At 45.1% G+C, this 18,954-nt stretch overlaps 1 protein-coding gene across 1 annotated transcript in view; it reads right to left on the reverse strand.

Annotated features, from left to right (window-relative positions):
* DGAT1 (diacylglycerol O-acyltransferase 1) overlaps positions 1 to 18,954 on the reverse strand; it is a 228,025-nt gene that overhangs the window by 88,743 nt on the left and 120,328 nt on the right. The window contains exons 7-11 of the mRNA XM_069221103.1: positions 17,603 to 17,731; positions 15,738 to 15,812; positions 13,781 to 13,884; positions 10,562 to 10,600; positions 6,257 to 6,298 (exon numbers count right to left, since the gene is read on the reverse strand). Of these exons, the coding sequence (XP_069077204.1) occupies positions 6,257 to 6,298; positions 10,562 to 10,600; positions 13,781 to 13,884; positions 15,738 to 15,812; positions 17,603 to 17,731 (389 nt within the window). The remainder of the gene's footprint in view (positions 1 to 6,256; positions 6,299 to 10,561; positions 10,601 to 13,780; positions 13,885 to 15,737; positions 15,813 to 17,602; positions 17,732 to 18,954) is intronic.

Below are 18,954 nucleotides of genomic sequence, written 5' to 3' on the forward strand. Positions count from 1 at the left end.
TCCCTTGCTGTCAGTGGCGCACACACACCCTTGCTGTCAGTGGTGCACACACACCCCTGCTGTCAGTGGCGCGCACACACACTCCCCTGCTGTCAGTGGCGCGCACACACACTCCCCTGCTGTCAGTGGCGCGCACACACACTCCCCTGCTGTCAGTGGCGCGCACACACACTCCCCTGCTGTCAGTGGCGCGCACACACACTCCCCTGCTGTCAGTGGCGCGCACACACACTCCCCTGCTGTCAGTGGCGCGCACACACACCCTTGCTGTCAGTGATCTTGGTCCGCACACCCTTGCTGTCAGTGGCGCACACACCCTTGCTGTCAGTGGCGCACACACCCTTGCTGTCAGTGGCGCACACACCCTTGCTGTCAGTGATCTTGGTCCACACACCCTTGCCGTCAGTGATCTTGGTCCACACTCCCTTGCTGTCAGTGGCGCACACACACCCTTGCTGTCAGTGGCGCACACACACCCTTGCTGTCAGTGATCTTGCTGCACACACCCTTGCTATCAGTGGCGGATACAGCTGTACCCCGAAAGAGCGGACACTTCTTGCACACGACCCGCCTCCCCCAAGCACATGACTCCTTCCTCGGGGAGCGGCCCCCCTCGTCGGACGGGTATTTACAGATCGGACCGAGCTCATACCTTCTCCATGTCGATCTGTACGGACATCATGAGGGCGAGGTTTAGAAATGTTTGCAGTAGAAAATAATGTTGTAATTTTTCTTTTTTTGCTTGCCCTACGTTTCCCCACCGGGGAGAGACACAACGATGCTGTAATAGACCAATATATTATGAATCTCCCATTTTACAGCGGTTTATATACCAGACTAGTTCTTTATCCTGTATATTTTGTGAACACTGATACCCCGAAAAGCATACGGTTGAGCGGAAGTGTCATTAACTGTAATAATGTTTTAACCTTCATGTCTAGACCACAATAAAGAAATATTAAAAAAAAAAAATGTATATATAAAAAAAATTACAGACTTTGGTGGCAGGGGTGTTCCCCGAATGTTACTGTGATTTCGGCTGCTGTGGGGACATCAAGGGCAGAGGGGCAGCAGACAGCGCCCAGTATCTCATCTACATCAGGGGTCTCCATGATGAAAAGGAATGTCCCTTCTCTCTTTTCTATAAGACACCTCGGTTGCCCCCTTCCCGCGAGAAGGGCGCGGAGGTAGCTGGTGAAAGGTCTCCTCGGCCCATGGAAGGCACTGAAGCTCTTCCTTGAGCGCCTCCTGCAGGCCCGGGGGGAGGGGGGGGGGGGGGGCCTTCTGCCCGACCCTCGGAGTTCTCCTGCACATCCTCTGGCAGACACAGAGCCCATGGGGACCTGACTGGGCTTGTTCCGTGTCACAAGCGGACACGTCACTGAAACTGAAGCCATTTAGACTAGAAAATAAAAGTTTTCAATCGGACAACAGATGAAAATCCTTCATACTCCTAAAGAGGTCAATTAATTAGTTTAAACCAAGTTTTCAAAAAAACGTAAGTGCAAAAGGTTAAAAAAAAAAAAAAAAAGCTGAGCTCAGTGCTCTACGTGATTGTTTTACCAGCAGATGGAATATGAACTGCACTGTCGTCCGTTCCCTTTAATTTTTTTAAAACAAATAAATAAAATTAAAAAAAACTGTTTGAAAGAGTGCCTAGTCACTTTAAATACAAATAACTATTTTGCCATACTTTGAACTATGTTTGAAAGAAAAAAAAAAGTAATTTGGCCATTTTAATTCTTTTCGAAACTGCAAAGAATCATTTTTTCATGAATACGCGCATTTGTTTTCTACAAAAACAATTTGCGCATATAAGACAAGTTACCTAGCAGTGACGATGGTTTTGCAGACTCAATCTCCTCTAGATTCAAATGCTGTGCATATTCCGCCATCTAGTGGTTGGAGTAGGAAAGTGCCACTTATTCTAACTTTTTTGTCTCCTGGAGATGGGTGACTGCCGAGAGTAACTATTAAACTCCTCTGTGTGTGACCAAGCCTTCTGAGTATTTTTACTACATTCCATTGTGTATGACAGTTATAGCAATATTTGTAAACTGTTCATGTGTCTGTGCACGTGGCCCACTCAACTGCTCCCGAGTTCCTGCTCTGGCATAGCTTGAAATCAATTCCAGTTCTAAAAGTGTTTGTGCCTCTGTCTCTAAACAGAGCGGGGGAATTGCTCCTTAAACCCCAAAAGATGCGCAACTGAAATGAAGCTATAAGTCTTACTTTCCTTTTGATGACTGTTTTCTGTGTTGAAGCAGCACCCGTGCCGCACTACCAGATTGTTTACTGCAAAAACCCGCTAAAAGTGCTGCGTTTACACAAATGTAGAAACAGATACTCATTCTGCAGACAGCCGTGTCCGATCAGTTTCCTCTTACATGTAAAATGCTGCAATTCAAGAAGCATTTATGGCAGGATGAAAGTGGCTCGCCGTCCCGTACACGCAAAATCTAGACTTTTCACTCGAAAAACATCTATTCCTACCATCCATGGTGTCGTTGCCAGCTCCTGGGTTCTTCTTCCCTCGGTCTCCTTCTGCAGCTAAGGCACCGCTCCATGGTGGAAAAAATAATCTGAAGGCTTGGTCACACAAAAGGGAGTTTAATAGCTTACTGTAGGCAGAGGTCTTCAAACTGGGGGGCCTGAAGTGATCCCAGGGGAGGGGGGCCCAGACTCTGGCCAAAATAAATATTAAACAGATAACAGGCTTTTGTTTTAAGCAGAAGCATGTTATTGCAGTTATAAAAAGGTAACAGTACTTAACTGCAATGTTTAAATAGGTTTCGACATATTTAAACATTGCCATGTTTATTGAATAATTGTGAAAAATTCTGAGGGGGGCCCAATGATTTTAATTTTTCAAGTGGGGGGGCGCAGCATTAAAAAGTTTGCAGACCTAGAGAGATCTACTTTCACCAGACACCCTTCTCCAAAAGGTGAGGAAAAATAAAAATAAAACATGTGGTACTTTCCGGCTCCAACCACTAGATGGCAGGATATGCACAGCATGTAAACCTAGAAGAGATTCATGCTGCAAAAATATATCTGCTGGCACAATGATCCAGGATCCTGCGTGTGGGCGGGACAAGTTAGTTCTTAGGACTACGGATGAGGATGCCGTGGAAGTAACTGACGTCAGCGCACAGGGGTATTGCCTATATGCAGCCCTCTGTCATGTCCAGAGGCAGAATGGACCTTTAACAGAAGCAGACAGATGCATCTTTTGGTGCACGAGAGATGCTGTAAGACTTTACGGATCAAGTCTTGTGCTTGGGGAGATTCACAAGGTGAGGAATCTGCAGTTAGAAGTATCCATCAGAAATAAGAATCTACCTTGCCGAGGATCCTGAGTACTCCCTCAGGTGAGCCTGAAAGGAAGTCAAGCAAACGGAAGGCAACAGTTTACCACCAAAAACTCAGGATCTGCCTGCACTGCTGAAAAGCTGGGAGGCAGAAGAATGAACGCTGAAGATTTAAAGCATCTGGCTGGCCATGATGTCAAGGGTGGGGAACACCTGTAGTGCAGCAACCATTCTAGTTTTATCTTTCTTCAAACATCTGTTGGGAAACCTCAAGAGTTGTACATGGCACATAACTCCCTCTTCCTTCAGAATTATGAAATACTCGCATTAGCAACTCTTCGATATTTAGTGTAATTATATTGCTCCATCGGCCAGGAGTAAAACAATTCTTTCATTAAGAAATTTCAGTGGGGTAACACCGTTGGGTGACCTATTGGGGCATCTAAAGGACGGGCGCAGAGTTTGATGACTTCACAATGCACAGGACTTGCTTGTTGAAAGTCATACCCTTAGTTAGACACTGACTAGAGCAGGGAGACTCAAAGTACGGCCCGCGGGCCTCATGCGGCCCCTCTGACCTTTACATGCGGCCCCTGGGCAGCTGTTTGCTCGACTCCGCACTAACAAAAATATTAAATACACACACAATCATTTATTTCAAACTTAATTGGTGTTAAAGAAAGGAAGTAACTAGGGACTCCTGCACTTAAGTTTAGAAACACCTTCATTTTTAAAGACATCTTGCAGCATAAGTGTAAAACTAAGACAGTCTCTTCAATATTAAGTGTATTTAGTTAACATGCAGAACCTTTTCGCCTTAGTACAGTTTATTTTATCAGTGCATTGAGATGTATTCCTTTTAAAGTGATAGTTTTCAAACTTAAATTTGGAAACATTAATTATTTCCCTTACCCTGAGAACACCACCATTAGTAAATTAAAGAGGCAAGTCACCGGGTATGTGCACTTTATGGGTGGCTTGGGTTCCTACCATACATAAACATTATAGTTTATTAAATCAAACATAGAAACAGGTTTTGTGCAGCACACACCATGAATCATGTATTTCGAGGTCATCTTAAATGTGATAATGCAGAAAAAGGAGGGTAAATGACACTAAACAATTGCCTAGGATCACAAAAGTTGGAAAAGTGGGTAAGCAGGGATTCATTCCAGGTTTTCTGGTTTTCCATTGTTTATTTCAGCCACTAGATGTATATCCTTTGCTCCCCTACACCTACCTTGCCACCAATCCCCTAGTCACCCCACCCGACCGCCACCGCCCTGGCATCAATGCGGCCCCCAGGCACGTCACAGACCAAACTTTACGAGTACCCACGGACTAGAGTCTCATGTCCCAAAACTGTCAAGGACTCCGTGGTTTTGACTCAACCAGGGTGTAAGTGGAGAAACGGATGGAAGAAAGGTGTGTCTCCCTGCTTCTGCAGAACCCCTGCCTGTTCTATGGAAGCAAATGCAGATGTGACACTTGCTGCTGTTTCCAATGCTGCTATCTGCAGCTCTGATGTCTTAATACTCAGAATCCTCCGTCCTGGTGGTAAGGCTTTGCAGGAAGTTAATCCCCGGGCTCTGGCGCTTGCAACAATTTGTTTTAATCTCTCCAGTGAGGAAATCAGCTTCTGCCGTGAAGAGATCTTTCCCCACAAAAGTAATGTCAAGCAGCTAAGATGAGACATTGCTGGGAAATTCAGCAGTATGCATCCACGAACGGTGCAAGGGGACCACGCTGGACCCCAGCTGAGCATTCAAGCACATTCAGAATTTAAAAACCAGCCGCTGCTGCGTGTTTCATGCACCCCTAGCATCCTGGAGACAGCTGTTAGAATCTCTCGAAGCCTGGAGGTACCTTGACCATAGACAAGTGGTACTGGAAGCTTGCAATGCCCAATTCCAAGGCGCAAAGCCTTTCCTTCGTAACACAGTGGGTCATTTGGGCTCCATATACGGAGAAGAAGGTACAGTGTAATGTTTTGCCATTGTCTGTATGAGGAGGCTTTAATCACAGGGTTCTCCTGGGCAGGGAGAGCATGAAAATGCACAGAACATCTGGGGCTTGTCCCAAGCCTCTGAAACTTAATCCATTAGAGCTTTGTTGAACAAAAAAAACCTTGCATTTAGAAGACTGCAGCTCAAGGGCTTGATGACTTGTGAAATTAAAAACATAACCATTTAAAACATGTTGTGAAAGAGAGACACAGCACGTTTGTGCTCTTAAGGGTATCTTGAGGTGAGCTTTTAAGAAAACACAAGCTCAAGTAGAGATTTAGATTTATTTTGGGAAGGAAACCTCTTTTTAAAAGTGGACTGGAATTCTGCACATAGACAGCTTTTCAATTTCTTATGAATGGTCATGAGGTCCCTTGACGGAGATAAGTACTGACAATGAGATTTTGTCATAAAGACTTCAAAATGTAAAGCTGTTTCTCTCAACAAGTTGGCTTACTACTATACTGGCCTCTTAAACACCTAAACATACACAACAAGTACATGCAACAATAAAGCTCCTCATTCACCAACACACAGTGTGGGTACAGGATACTCACACAACACTGCAGCACACACGCTGAGGTACTTAGGAGTCCTGGGAACAGACGTTTATATAAAATGATGATCAGCCTCAGCTGGGAAGGCACAGGAAATACATTATCGATGACTTCAAGAGGGCTCTTTGTGATATCAAATTATAAGGCCCCAGGCTAATGAATTATTTAACCCAATCCTATTGATGGTACCATGCTTCAAAATACGAACTAAATGATTGTCAATAACTATGAAAAAAAAAAAAGAAGATTGTATTTAAAATGTCGAAAATAAATGGGATGAGAAGGGGAAGGGGGTAGCAACCTCAGAAAAAACAGGAGTTGGCAGTGACTATCTACCTGGGAACACACAAGTGACACACTGTACCTGTTGGTGCAAACTTACCCTAAAGGGTTTCATGGAGTTCTGAACTGAAGGAACAATCCACTGAAAGAAAAATAAACTTTTTCAGGGACAGGAAGTGACAGTTATGTTTACGGTATCAGGACAGCACAAATATTTGCATGATTTATTTTGTTAGAAGTGAATGTCAGATTGGAGATTTGCTGTCTAGGATAGGCATGCAAAGATGTATTAAGTGATATTCTAAACACTGCATGATGTAATCTCATCTCAAGTTCAGTTGATTTGTGTTTTGAAAATACATTTATAAACAGAAATACAAAATCAGAAGTCAGTTCTACTTATCTGCAGTGTCGTAAGATATTCTAAACTACAGACATGAATAATGGATTGCCAGAACTTTCCTGCGCTTCAACGTTGGAGCCCTCTGCCCAAGGCGGGACAAGGACACCAAGACCAATCAGAGTACGTTACAGATCTCATCGACAAGCAGTGACCCATAACTACAGCTCTCCGCTGTCAGTATCCTTAGAATATCCCTGGGAAATGATTATACTGATCAGTGCAAAATACTCACATTTAATAAAATAGTGTTTGTAACCTGTACACCGCATAGTCTGTACTTGCCAAGCAGCCGATGAGGTAGAGGGGCTTAGAGTCCCCCGCTTCCAAAGGGCATGCTTTCCATTGGAGGTTTGGAGCAGATGTGTGAATGAAATCCATGTGTACCCTGGCAGAAAAGAGAAATGTGCCTCTAGGAATCTGTGGTTGGAGACAAGGGTAAATTCTTCCCCAGCGCTGGGAGGAAGGGACGTCAGAAAAGAGGCACATCCTATTGAACCCAATACTTAAAAAAAAAATAATAATAATAAACATAATTATGACCATTTTGTGCATAAAGAATTTCAGGAGATACAGTGTCCTCTCACTGTACAACAACAGCCACCTCTCCCTTTTCCTTTCCCCCAAGGACACTCTGGGCACGATTTAGATCTCGGCGGAGGGGTTACTTCATCACAGTGCTGAAAGAGTCCATCTGCCGAAATCCAAACCCCATAGAATATAACGGAACTGTAATACAGCGGACGGGATATCCATCACCGTTGTGACACTATAAACCCTCTGCTAGTATCTAAATTAGGCCCTCTGTCTTTATGGCGCTACAGAATGGCCAGAACTCTACTCATTACTGGGGTGTGGGTAAGCCGGTCACAGATGACACCCCTATACTATGGAAGCCGATGCTAGCGGAGGTCGGGCATTGCCGCGGACAAATATTAACACCAAGCTACAGCGCTTCTGCCGGCCAGGACACTTTTTGGGCCATGCATGCCACCTGCGGTCTTTATAGGGCAGAGACTCCCAGCCCTTCTTGGAGGCTCCAGTTTGGATTTGCTCCGGACACGTGTTTTATTTTCTAGAGGTAGCAAAAACATAATAGCAAAGCAGTGGCAGGCCCCTTCCTTCCTGCACAGTTATCTGAAGTAAGGAGCCTGCCTTGCTTAGAGCGACTGCTCATGAATCTTACTTGCAGATCCATTTGGGTGATCATATACCGGCACAGCTAAGACTTTGAAAGTCCTACCCACCTACAACAGTGAGAACATCTTCCTTGGCAGGAAACCAGTCCTTGATGATGTGTCAATGAGTCTACACCAGTGGTTCCCAACCTTTCGACTGCTGTGGACCCCCACTTTATCATTACTGGAGCCCAGGGACCCACACTGAATCTTTATTGGAATCCGGGGACTGCCCCCCACTGAATCATTACTGAAAGCTGGGGACCTAATCTGTTAATATTATTTAATTTTCCAAGCTGTCGCGGAACCCCTGAAGAGGCTTCACGGACCCCCAGGGGTACCCGGACCACAGGTTGGGAACCACTGGTCTACACCAAAGGTGTTATCTGCGGACCTGCGCAATAAACCACTCGCAAGAAAACAGAAGCATCTGTCTCAGCAGGCTTAGGAGGACACTGATCATACCTGAATCACTGATGAAGGAACTCACCTTCATCTGGAGCAGTTAAAGCGACTGCCTCACCCCACCCGTGTCTGGATGCTACAGAGAAGCGCTTAGATGCATCTGAAGACCAACTCAATGGACACCTGCCTGATACCAAGAAAGCTGCAATGCATGCTGCAAGTGCACAGGCTTAGAAGATGCAGGCAGGAAAGAGAATATTTGGTTGTTTGGACTGGTGGAAAAATTGGAAGGTGATGATTTGCAAGATTTCCTCGCATCGTTATTATTGTTTTTTAATAAATCGGCCCTGATTAGGGATTCCATTCTATTCTCCCTTGGAGCTTCAACATGCACAAAGGATTCACCCGTCTAGCAAAACTGAATGTAATGCAGCCTAACACCTTACCTTTCACTCCATTAAGAAGCTGGTGAAGAAATGCTGATAGCATGAACAACTGTCCAGATGTGCCCAGAGGTAGCAGACCCGGTAGTGATGCAACCACAGCAGACCCTTCGCAGCCAGTCCTCGAGGTACAGGGAACGCAGGAAATCCTTCAGCCCCAAGGACAGCCACATTCATCCCTCTTGTGAACACGAGGGGCTCGCCAGACAGGTGAGACCCATCAACAGCATACGCTCGTGCAGAGTTTGCACATCCTGGCAGTGCGCCTCGTCCAAGCATGTGTACAAAGGACCACACTGGGTCCACCTGGCCTGCTGCGGCAGTCCGTGGTGTTCAAACCAGCAAGGATAACATGGTTGGCCACGTGCAAACTTCAGGGATTGTCTGAGCCACCGAGTCCCTAAGATCATCCAGGACTGCGGGAAAGAATCTTCCTGCCCATGTCCTAAGAGTATGTGTGTACCACCCAACAGGCAGTCTGTGTTTACTGATCACAGTGCCAGGTTGGCAGAGTGAAACAAATCAATCCTTTTTAATTCTCTAGCTAGAGGGCTGGCTGATAAAGAGTTAGGGTTCACCTTACTGGGCGAGGCCTTTACGATGACTCTCTGGAGTAGGCTTCTTGGTGAGAAAATCCAGACGACCAGGTGCTGGCCTGGGACTTTTGCCACTTGCCAGCCAACAGGCAGGCGAACACATGGTTTTGACCATATAATCAACAGTGTGTGCAAGAGGGCATCATTAAACGTGAGCAAGGGCTAACATGTTGCTGGTCCAGGCCCAATATGGTTGCGCCCCACTTTGTTTGCTTGCGCCTGGACTTACCAGCGGACTTTAACTGCAAAGTGCAGCAGCTGCAAGGACAGCCCTGGGACTGGGCCTCTGAGGGGGGAAGGGTCTGTACGAAGACAGCAAGCTCATGCATGTACATCTTCACATGGCATTCTCTACTTACCCTCAGGGGCATCAGGGCACACTTATGACATGACTAAGAGTCCTGGCTGGAGCCCAGACGCAAAGGCACGCCTGGTGGTGGTCCGTGACCAATACGCTTCCTACAGTCACCTCACGGCTTGATTACAGTCACTTTACACAGGGACATCATGCCCTAGCATACTGGGGAGCAAAAACTGTAGTTGTCAGAAGAGTGACAAACTCAGGAGTGGAGTTCCAGATCTGCGTGGAAAGGTGGGAAAGCAGGAAGTGACGTCAGCATGCAGGGCATCAACTATAGGAGAATTCAGTCCATTACTGCAGGGTAATAAGGAATTAATGTGGGAGCGGAGCAACTAAACTATCTGGGTCAATTCTGGTGCCGGGGGGCGGGGTCGGGGGCAGGAAGGGGGGTGGTAAGGGGTATAATAAAATATCTGCGGCTAAAAGCATCCATCAGAAACAGCCCTTTAATTGAAATCACATAAGGTTACGATAGGAGGAGGAAAAAAAGGTTTGTTTTATTTTTATACAGCAAGTGCAGCTTAAAAAAAAAAAACACAAAAAAAACGCGAGGTTTCCAACCCTGCCCATCCGGGCAAGAATAAGAGGCTTGGAGTAGTCTTTGAGAGGTTCCTGCTTAAGACGACAGATTTTCACAACATGCAGGAGATGAAGGCAATCAGAGCACAAGATATAAGGTGTTGTGAACAAGGAAGGGCACAACTACACACCGGGTGGGACTGGCAGGTGTGTTGCCAGCACAGACACTGGTTTGCCCTGCAGATGTCATCAGAAATCAAACTATTTTACACCTAATGAATTGAGAATATATAAAACCAGGACATCAACCTACCCTAGTACTTATAAATAACATTGGTTTGTAAAGTCCTCCGTAAAAGGCAGTACCTGAGGTTTAACACACACATGGTCGCTGGAGGACACATCCACACAAGGGGAGGGATCAGTGTTGGAGTTACACACTGTGCCACTATTTAGTACATTAAATAAATGCAGAAGTCAGCGGCACAGAAAAAGCTTCTTACCTGCTGGATCAGCCCGATAAGTAACTGGATGAAAAAAAGCTGGAAAACAAAACACAGGACAGTGCTGAAATATACCATGAGAACGTCACACAAATAAACTGAGAATTAGAAGAAATCCTGCGCACCCATCAGTGTACTGCAATTTACAAATAGTTATTCAAAGTGTCACCAGCTGGGGTGCTCGTGGGTATCACCCTCGGCTCATGGGTGATGGAGGTCAAACCCTATATGCACCTATAGAAACCTACAGGCGTCCCCTTCAGCAATACTTCAGGTGTGGAGACTCCTGGCAGCGCCTGAAGTGGGGCTTGAGGGAACGTGTGCAGTTTTCTAGAGGTGCACATCTTGTTTGACAAAAATAAACTGCAAATGTGGTCATCTGAAGACTCGAGCGGCTAAGAATGCTGAAAAACATACAACCTAAGAACACAGCATGGCCCGAGGGTGGGGCAGAATGTTTGATTATAATGTCACCTAAGTTTGCATGGCTACTGCAAACACTCCATCAGTGGTTCACAGTGGAGAACCTATGGACTTTGACAGGGATTCCAGCTAAAGGCTTTGAGGTTATTAAAAACATTCAACTACTTCAGCTTTTGCAGGGCGTTTAAATATCTTGTTTCATTCGATTGCAGTATTTATGGAAAGTGTGCTTCATAGGGGAGTATGCATGTGTTAACTAGCCTTGTTTAGGGCTCCCCTATAATTAAAGGCGACCTATGAAGCTTCCTTGCAGTGACGTCATTTAGACACAAGCATGCACGCTCGTCGCAGTTGTATAACGCAAATATAGCCGAAAGGTGAAAAGCAACACAGAGCGGAACAAAGACAAAACCCTTCACAGGGGTGAAAGCAAAGACCGAGTCTTCGAGTGACGGCAGAGGTGAGCGAGTTCTCACTGTGTGATGATGACTCAGTCTTCTTGGAAGAGCTGTGTTTTTATAAGGGATGACAAACCCCAGCACGCTTGGTGCTGGCGGATGAACCACAGGACTAGCTGGGAGGAAGATGAGAGACGCCATGCGTAGGGCCAGGGTCACCGAGGAATACACAACCTATCACAGTGCATTTACATACCAGAGCTCTCAGTGCTGGCTAGACGCTCACTTCATCACTCCAGGGTAAACGGGTATTTCTAGAGACGGCTGTCGACTAAACCCAGCTGACTTGGAGAGGACTTCCTCAGATAAAGCCTCAACCCTGCTCCCGCTGCAGGATCCTGACTTACACTTAGAGAATATGTTCCAGGGTGAAATCTCTACCTGGGACTAACCAAGCTGGGGTATCCCACCCATGCTTCATCTCGGTCACCCTGAAATTACCCGGAATACCCTGACCACAGACCATTATTACTGCTCAGTGCCTTTTGACACGGTCTTTCCTTAAATCTTACAAAATCCAGATCTCTGGTAATGAACTTCTGTAGTATTGGTGGAGTTTATTAAATTGTACTAATTTTTTTATAAATTGGGGTGGGGTTTTTATTGTGTTGTATTAGTGAATTTACGTGTTCGGGTACTTCTAAATGCTTTACACACCTTTTCAAAGTTAGGCCTATCTACTCTAACATAGCTACCAGGAATTGAGCTCAGGTTTAAATTATTGAAAACTTTGCCTGGACCCAACAGATGAGTGACTATCATCTGTGATGAACTACCGTCCACCTCAATAATTCAGTCTCTTGCAATCAGTTTATCCAGCTACCTTGTTTTAGTAACGCAAGCACACAGGGTAAATGCGCTGTACACTTTTTTATGTTTAGTTTTAACTAGAAAATACTAACCCTTTGAGGAACTCAGACCGACTGTTTATTAATTAGAGTCTCTCGCAGCCAGGTTAATTGATATCTAAGCAGTTTTTCCACAGTGGATAGCTTCCTGCTTTATCCGTTGTTATCAACCAGCTAATAAACCGCTTCACCAGAGCCGAAAGGTTGTTCAGTTAGAGTGAAGACCGCTACTAAAGGCGGATGCGTGGGATGTACCTTTAGCAGATATCTGTAGCTCACCTACTTGGAAGGCTTCGTATTTCACAAGATAGATGTATCTACATTCGGATACCAGAACTGAATCTAGTGAAGGTTAAGCTGCCTTGAGAAACCTCTTCGGCTCACTCTTCTAAGAGGTCATATGTTTCTGAAATTGTTCCACCACTTGGTCCTTACTGAAGAGAGCCAGAGGTGTTGGGGACCTGCTCGCCATTCTAATCCAATGGTTTACGAACAGGAACGAAGATGCCACTGAAATGGTTACTTACTTGACTGCCTGGTTCTGCATCATCAATCTTCAATGTAGTCATAAGCAACCCTTCTGCCTCCCCAGATACTCGTGTTCCGTAAGGAACAAAGTGAAATAAACTGTTTCTAGGTTACCTGATCCTTCTAAAATTAGTAACAGAAGCAACTGTTAGTACTAGACACCATGGGACACGGAAGCCCCTGGAGTCCTAGTGACGGGTGCCTCTTGGCTGGAAAGCCCATCAGTGGATTCAGTGACGTGGACTTCAAGCACAAAGTGAGGCCACTATGCGGTGCAAAGCAGTTTTGTAGCCACAGCTCTTGTTTTTCATGGTTGGGAATACCGCTAAACATTAAGAACTTTGCCTTTGATACACCAGGGGGTGGGGAGGCATGGGGTTTAGGGGTGTTTGTCTTCCAACTAAATGTGGGACTGTTCATCCTCACCCATGTTTTGCCTGAAAATATTCACGAGTCCTAGTAGGCAGCAGGGAATGTATCTAACTTTTAACAATATTAACGAAGATTCTGTGATTGAGAAATCCCAGCTGGACGTTCAGACGTGAATCTACAAAAGATCCAATACTGGAACAGCTAAAGGACCCACAGTGAATGTGTTTTTCTCTTGACTAAGAGGGGCTAACAAAGGTAACTTAAAAAAAAAAAAAAAAAAAAAAAAAAAAAACACTGGAGTCCACATATATAGTTATTGCACAGGTTGGAAGTCATTCCATTAAAGCAAACCCATACTTTAACTAAAATGTAACTGTGAAAAATAAACACATATTTATGGACCATCCCACACCCACAGTGGAACACCGGCTAACCTCTTAAAGGGCGCTTCTCGGTGCACAAAGCCGCACACAGAAACCCATCATACCCTGATCCCCATAAACTAGCTTTCCAGGCCCTAGCCCAACACCACACAATTTATTGTTCCTGGTTAAAGTTTTTTTTTTTTTTAAAGCAAAGCAATCTCTTACCATCTCAAAGAGTCTCCGGAGAAGAAACCTTTTACGAACCCTTGGAGAACGAGGAAAATTCAGCTCGTAACACAGCGTTGGTGCATATATGAAGTAGTACATGTCTGAAATAAATGAAGGAAAGGTCACTCGAGAGGCAGGCGCTAATTACAGGACCCATCACATACGCGGATCAGACACATGGATTATTGCACGATGGAAGAAGGAAGTCAACGTGTAGGTGGAGGACCCTGAGGAGGTCGGGGGGGACCAATAACTCAGTCAATGAGAGTCTCACACACTCCACCCGCCCCCTTAATAGAAGGGAACTGGAATGCAAATAATGAATAATGGGCCAACAGAGCACAGTGTGGTACAATTGGATTTGGCAGAAGGGACCACAGTAAGTTCCATCTATCACACACAACATATCACTTAGTGTCAGTCAGAACAAATGCTTTAAGCTACTACAGAGCATTCGATTTGCAGGGCAGAAATGTCATGGCAGTCTGTGTGTTAAACAAATTACTGGCTGCATTTAAAACACCCTTCTTCAGTGTTATGCACAGTCTTTAATTGCCTGCATATAGTAACGTAATACACACTAAGGGCCTGGTTACGACCTTTGCAGAGGGGATTACTCTGTAACAAAAGCGACGGATAACCCATAGGATATAATGGAACTTGTAATACGGCGGGCAGGATATCCGTCATGTTTGGGATGCAGTAATCCCCTTCACCAAACTCGTAATGAAGCCCCAAGTGATAAATGAACAAGCTTCATTATTGGTCTCTAAACTACAGCTCGACCGCCACATTACGGACGCCATAAAAGGGAGCAGAGGTCCACCCTCGCCTTCGTCAATAAAATGAAGAAACGGTATCCGTGGAGATGAGTTCAGCGCAGTGGCTTACGCGCTACTCTCACTGTGCTGCACAAGGGAACTGGACTCACCCAAAAATCAGAATAACAGCTCTCAACTTACTGCCATGCACCAGCTGTAACCATACCTTAAATCTCTTCCTACCCCTGCCTGGTTACCGTGAAAGCAAAAGTTGTCTCATACGCTACATCTTCTTTGTAATGTACCTGGCTCATGAGGTCACAGTCTTAGGAGGTAACTGCCCCAGTCTTCACAGAGATGCTGGGCTCGGGCTAGCACAAAACTCGCAGCTCTGGTCATGGAGGCCCCAGAATCTGGAGCTATGATCTTCTGGATCTAAGTAAATCCAAAGCTACTGCTACAGAAAAACCAGGGAGAACTAAAGGCGTTATTAACCAAGCCTATGCGCCATTCTGGCTCATTATAAGTGCACATTATGCATTATTTTCTACACCGATTGTTGCAATGGTCTTTGTAGTGTTGATTTCTACGCTGATCAATTATTTCAATTGCCTCTCTATGCACATAGCATTTGAGGGTTGTAGTCTGAAACATACTTGGTTAAAACATTGGTCAGAAATAGTCAATATGTAAACCACTCCAGCCCAGGCTTGGAATTTACTTGTTGTTGTAATTGGGCAACGTGGCCATCAGCTTCTGGTTGAGTAAACTTATGCACAACAAGGTTATCCCATGAAAACCACAATCATCTACCAAATTGTTCATCTCTATGGTACGGATTAGCGGGGGACACGCACCACAACATAAGCTTCAGTACAAGCTCAGAATAGAACTAGGCACATTGTATGTTCTGATGGAAACAAGCCAACATGTTCCTCCCTTTCTCAGCCGTGCATCCTTGGCAGCAGCAATGTACAATCCGCCATAAGCCCAGTTCTCTCACTAACAGGTCTGAATACTTGTTGTCCACTTGCCGTGTGCCTTCCAAGTCACAAAACATTCCTGCCACTTTTGTCTAAAGCATGACCACAGTTCAGTGCTGCATCAGACCCACGAATTGCACAGCACTTTGATACTTGTAGTGACTTGGTTCATGCGCAACAAGTATTTAAAAGAAATCAATACATAAATACCTTTATATGTCAAATTTCCAGGATAGGACACCTCCTTGGAGGCAGTGTCTGCATTCGCTTTTTTCGGTGTGGGAACTAGAATACACAGAATAGAAAAGCGTTAGGGACACAATTATAATCTTTTCTATCACTAATAAATTAAAGAAAATGTATTTAGATAGCAATACTCCTTGCTGTCCTATCTCGTCAGTTTATTGGTATCCAACTGCTCATCACACAGGGGTCCCTATCAGAGGGTTTTGAGGATTGCTCTAGGGGTCCTTGGGAAAACCTGATTTTACCCCAGTTCACAGAAGAGCACTGCTTGTCAGCCTTTCACACCAGTCCTGGGGTTCACACTATCAGAGGCTCAGGACAGTGCTGTCCTAATTCTGTGTTCCACCTGCCGGCAATCTGGCTAGCGCCGAGATATCCCAGCGATTCGTCTGCGATATCAGATGAAACTAACATAACATGACGGTGATGCATTATGGTCCATGTAATAACTTCCTTGCTGAAACCTTGAAGAGATCACTTCCTGGAGCTGCTGCTCTGTGTGTTATTGCTCCTGGTCCTCACAGATACACTCAATGCTGACATATGCATATCACAGACTTTACTCGGCCCCTGCTCCTATCTGCAGTCTGTCTCCTTCTTCAGATCCCAGAGCAGCCTACCCTCTTCCCCTGAACACCTACCCAACAGCTCTTACCTGTCTCCCTCCCTGCTCCAGTGCTACACTCCTGATAACTATCCACAGAGTATGCAAACTATCCTATATGGGAGTTGGTCCACTTGTCTGGGTTGTACTCTCATCTGTGGCTCTTCCATCATTATACGGCACACACTTTGCCTTCCTAAGTTCGTCTGGGCTAGGGAAGAGTTTCCGAACCAGCACAAATCCTGGAAGGACATTCATAAGGTAAAGCGTGTCATGTTAATGGATTAGTGACACACTCGAATACCTATGGAGATGTTTAAAGGGAGATGAAGCCACCAGAATCTAAAAGGCAGTATTGGACTAATAATGTCTGCAAGCTCCTGCAGTAATCAATATTTAGGGTAAACATGTTGAGTGTCTACCTAGATGCGCAGTTACCAAAATGCAACATCTGGTGCCCACTCTGGGCTCTACATATTTGTTGGGTACGTCAAAACGAAGATATCTTCTCTCTGTGCTTTGATTGCACCAGCATATATGAATATGCATCCATCAGGTCTATCAATGACGGGAAGTCACCCTCCTTCAGCAACAGGATGGGTCTGAAAATGTGATAACCTTGGATGTGATTGCGTGGATTTAACTTTTCAAAGGTCCCACCGTTCACCGGATTAAAAAATGAGTATCTGTTTGGGTCTGAGATTTCATGGCTTCTCAGCACCGGTGAGCCTCGCGAGGCGGCAGCTGCTCAAGGCAGGGCCCAACCACAGCGGTGTTGCAGGCGCTCTGCCTCAATCACACCAGCCTCTAGACCAAAGAGGGGTTCAGGAAGAGGGATGCCAGTACATGTTCTTTCCTCAGTGCCTCTCCAGACATGTATCTCTAGGAGTGTTAAGGTGAGTCCATTGGCAGGGAGATGCCCCCACCTGCACTGCAAAGGCTACCTCTGCCCTTCCACCAACTGAGCTTTTCAACCTTTGACAGGTTACTAGGAACAAAAGGCCATGAAGTCAGGAACGAGATTTGTTTTTGCATTTAACAAGTCTGCCAAGTTGCACTATGACATATAATACTAGTTCAAAATAACATTTAAAAGAATCTACAAAAAAAAAAAAAAAAAAGTTATAGGGATAGAATTGTAAAAGTAATAGGGATAAACTGAGCTGGCCAGGTGGGGAAATTTCAAAATGCCAGCGCTGATGTTCACTCCAAGCCGGTTTCTTACCTGAGAGGGAGCGGGTGAGGGTCTTGGATTTAGCGTGTCTTCTCTCTCTGCACCACTTGTTCACATCCTTGTAGGAGAACAGCTTGAGGAAGAGGATGGTATAAATACTAAGTGTAAATACTGCACCCACTGTGAGGAAGAAAAGAGAAATAAACCAAGATGGATGTTGAGCTAAGTAAGCAATCGAAGCGGAGGACCTTCGCATGCGGGTTAAGTGCCATTAGATAGATATCATGCAAGCCTTTAGCCGTGACAGTCCCACAGTGAGATGGGCCAAGTGAATACAGCTCTTCGAGTCAAAATCTAGGATTTCTAGGCACTACAGTCTCACCAATGCTGCTCTCATGATTTGCCAAACCTCCCCGCGCTCACATTGTGGTGCCCTTAGAATCTCCAGCAGGCACCTTGGTCCTCCTACAATTTAGAATTCAGAGCATACAAATGTTTGAGGGTGATCCCTGGCACTCCCAGACTCTTCACCTTCTTCAAGCCAACCTATGGGAAGCAAGCAACACTGCTCTCACTCTAGTGGAATGATCATGAAGGCTAGGAAGATGGAATATGGCTTTGCAGACACTGCCGCCTGGTAACAGTGGCCTCAGTCGATACACAACCGCTTGTGAATCAAGGAAGAAAAGGCGCTGACAAAACCACCATCTTGGTTCTTATAGAGAGTAGGCGAGCATCCTCAAAGGTGTCAATGGTATCAGACCCAACCGGTGATCCGCAGTCCAGTGGCACAGGGCTGGGGACATAATTTGGCGGAAGGGAGAAAAATAATGATGAGACACTTTCAGCTAGCACAAAGCACCATTTTGCATTCTGGGAACCTTAACTCTACACATCCAATGGTAATAACCAAACTCCAACCCATAAAAAATGCAAACTTCTGCAGGACTAAAGAAAATACGAAAAACAGCAGATGCGACATAGCGTAAGCCACCTGCAAGCGATGCACACGATCAGACGGATAATGAACTTCTATTCGGTCTGCTTTTTGGTGCCCCAGAGTTGAAAGTAAAATTTTACAGTATAGTTCATGTACCACATTCTGAACAGAAAAGCTTCTTACCTGTACCCGTGCGCCTCCTTCAAGGAAACAATTTTGAAATCAAACATTGGACAGTCACAGCTGTGAGCTGGTTCGCCAATCAATTTTATAACATTTATATTAAATACTAATTTTTCAATAAACAAACAATCTTGGAAAATTATCGTATCTCAGGTGCCCAGATTGCATATTCTTTCTTAAAAAGGAAATCCATTTTAATTTAAAACAGTAAAAAGCAGGTGAGCAGATCTTTTACACAAACATTTCTAAAGTAAAGATGAAATACAGAGTACATGCAGCC

Source organism: Pleurodeles waltl, chromosome 2_2 (genome assembly GCF_031143425.1).
Source record: "Pleurodeles waltl isolate 20211129_DDA chromosome 2_2, aPleWal1.hap1.20221129, whole genome shotgun sequence".
Taxonomy (NCBI): domain Eukaryota; kingdom Metazoa; phylum Chordata; class Amphibia; order Caudata; family Salamandridae; genus Pleurodeles; species Pleurodeles waltl.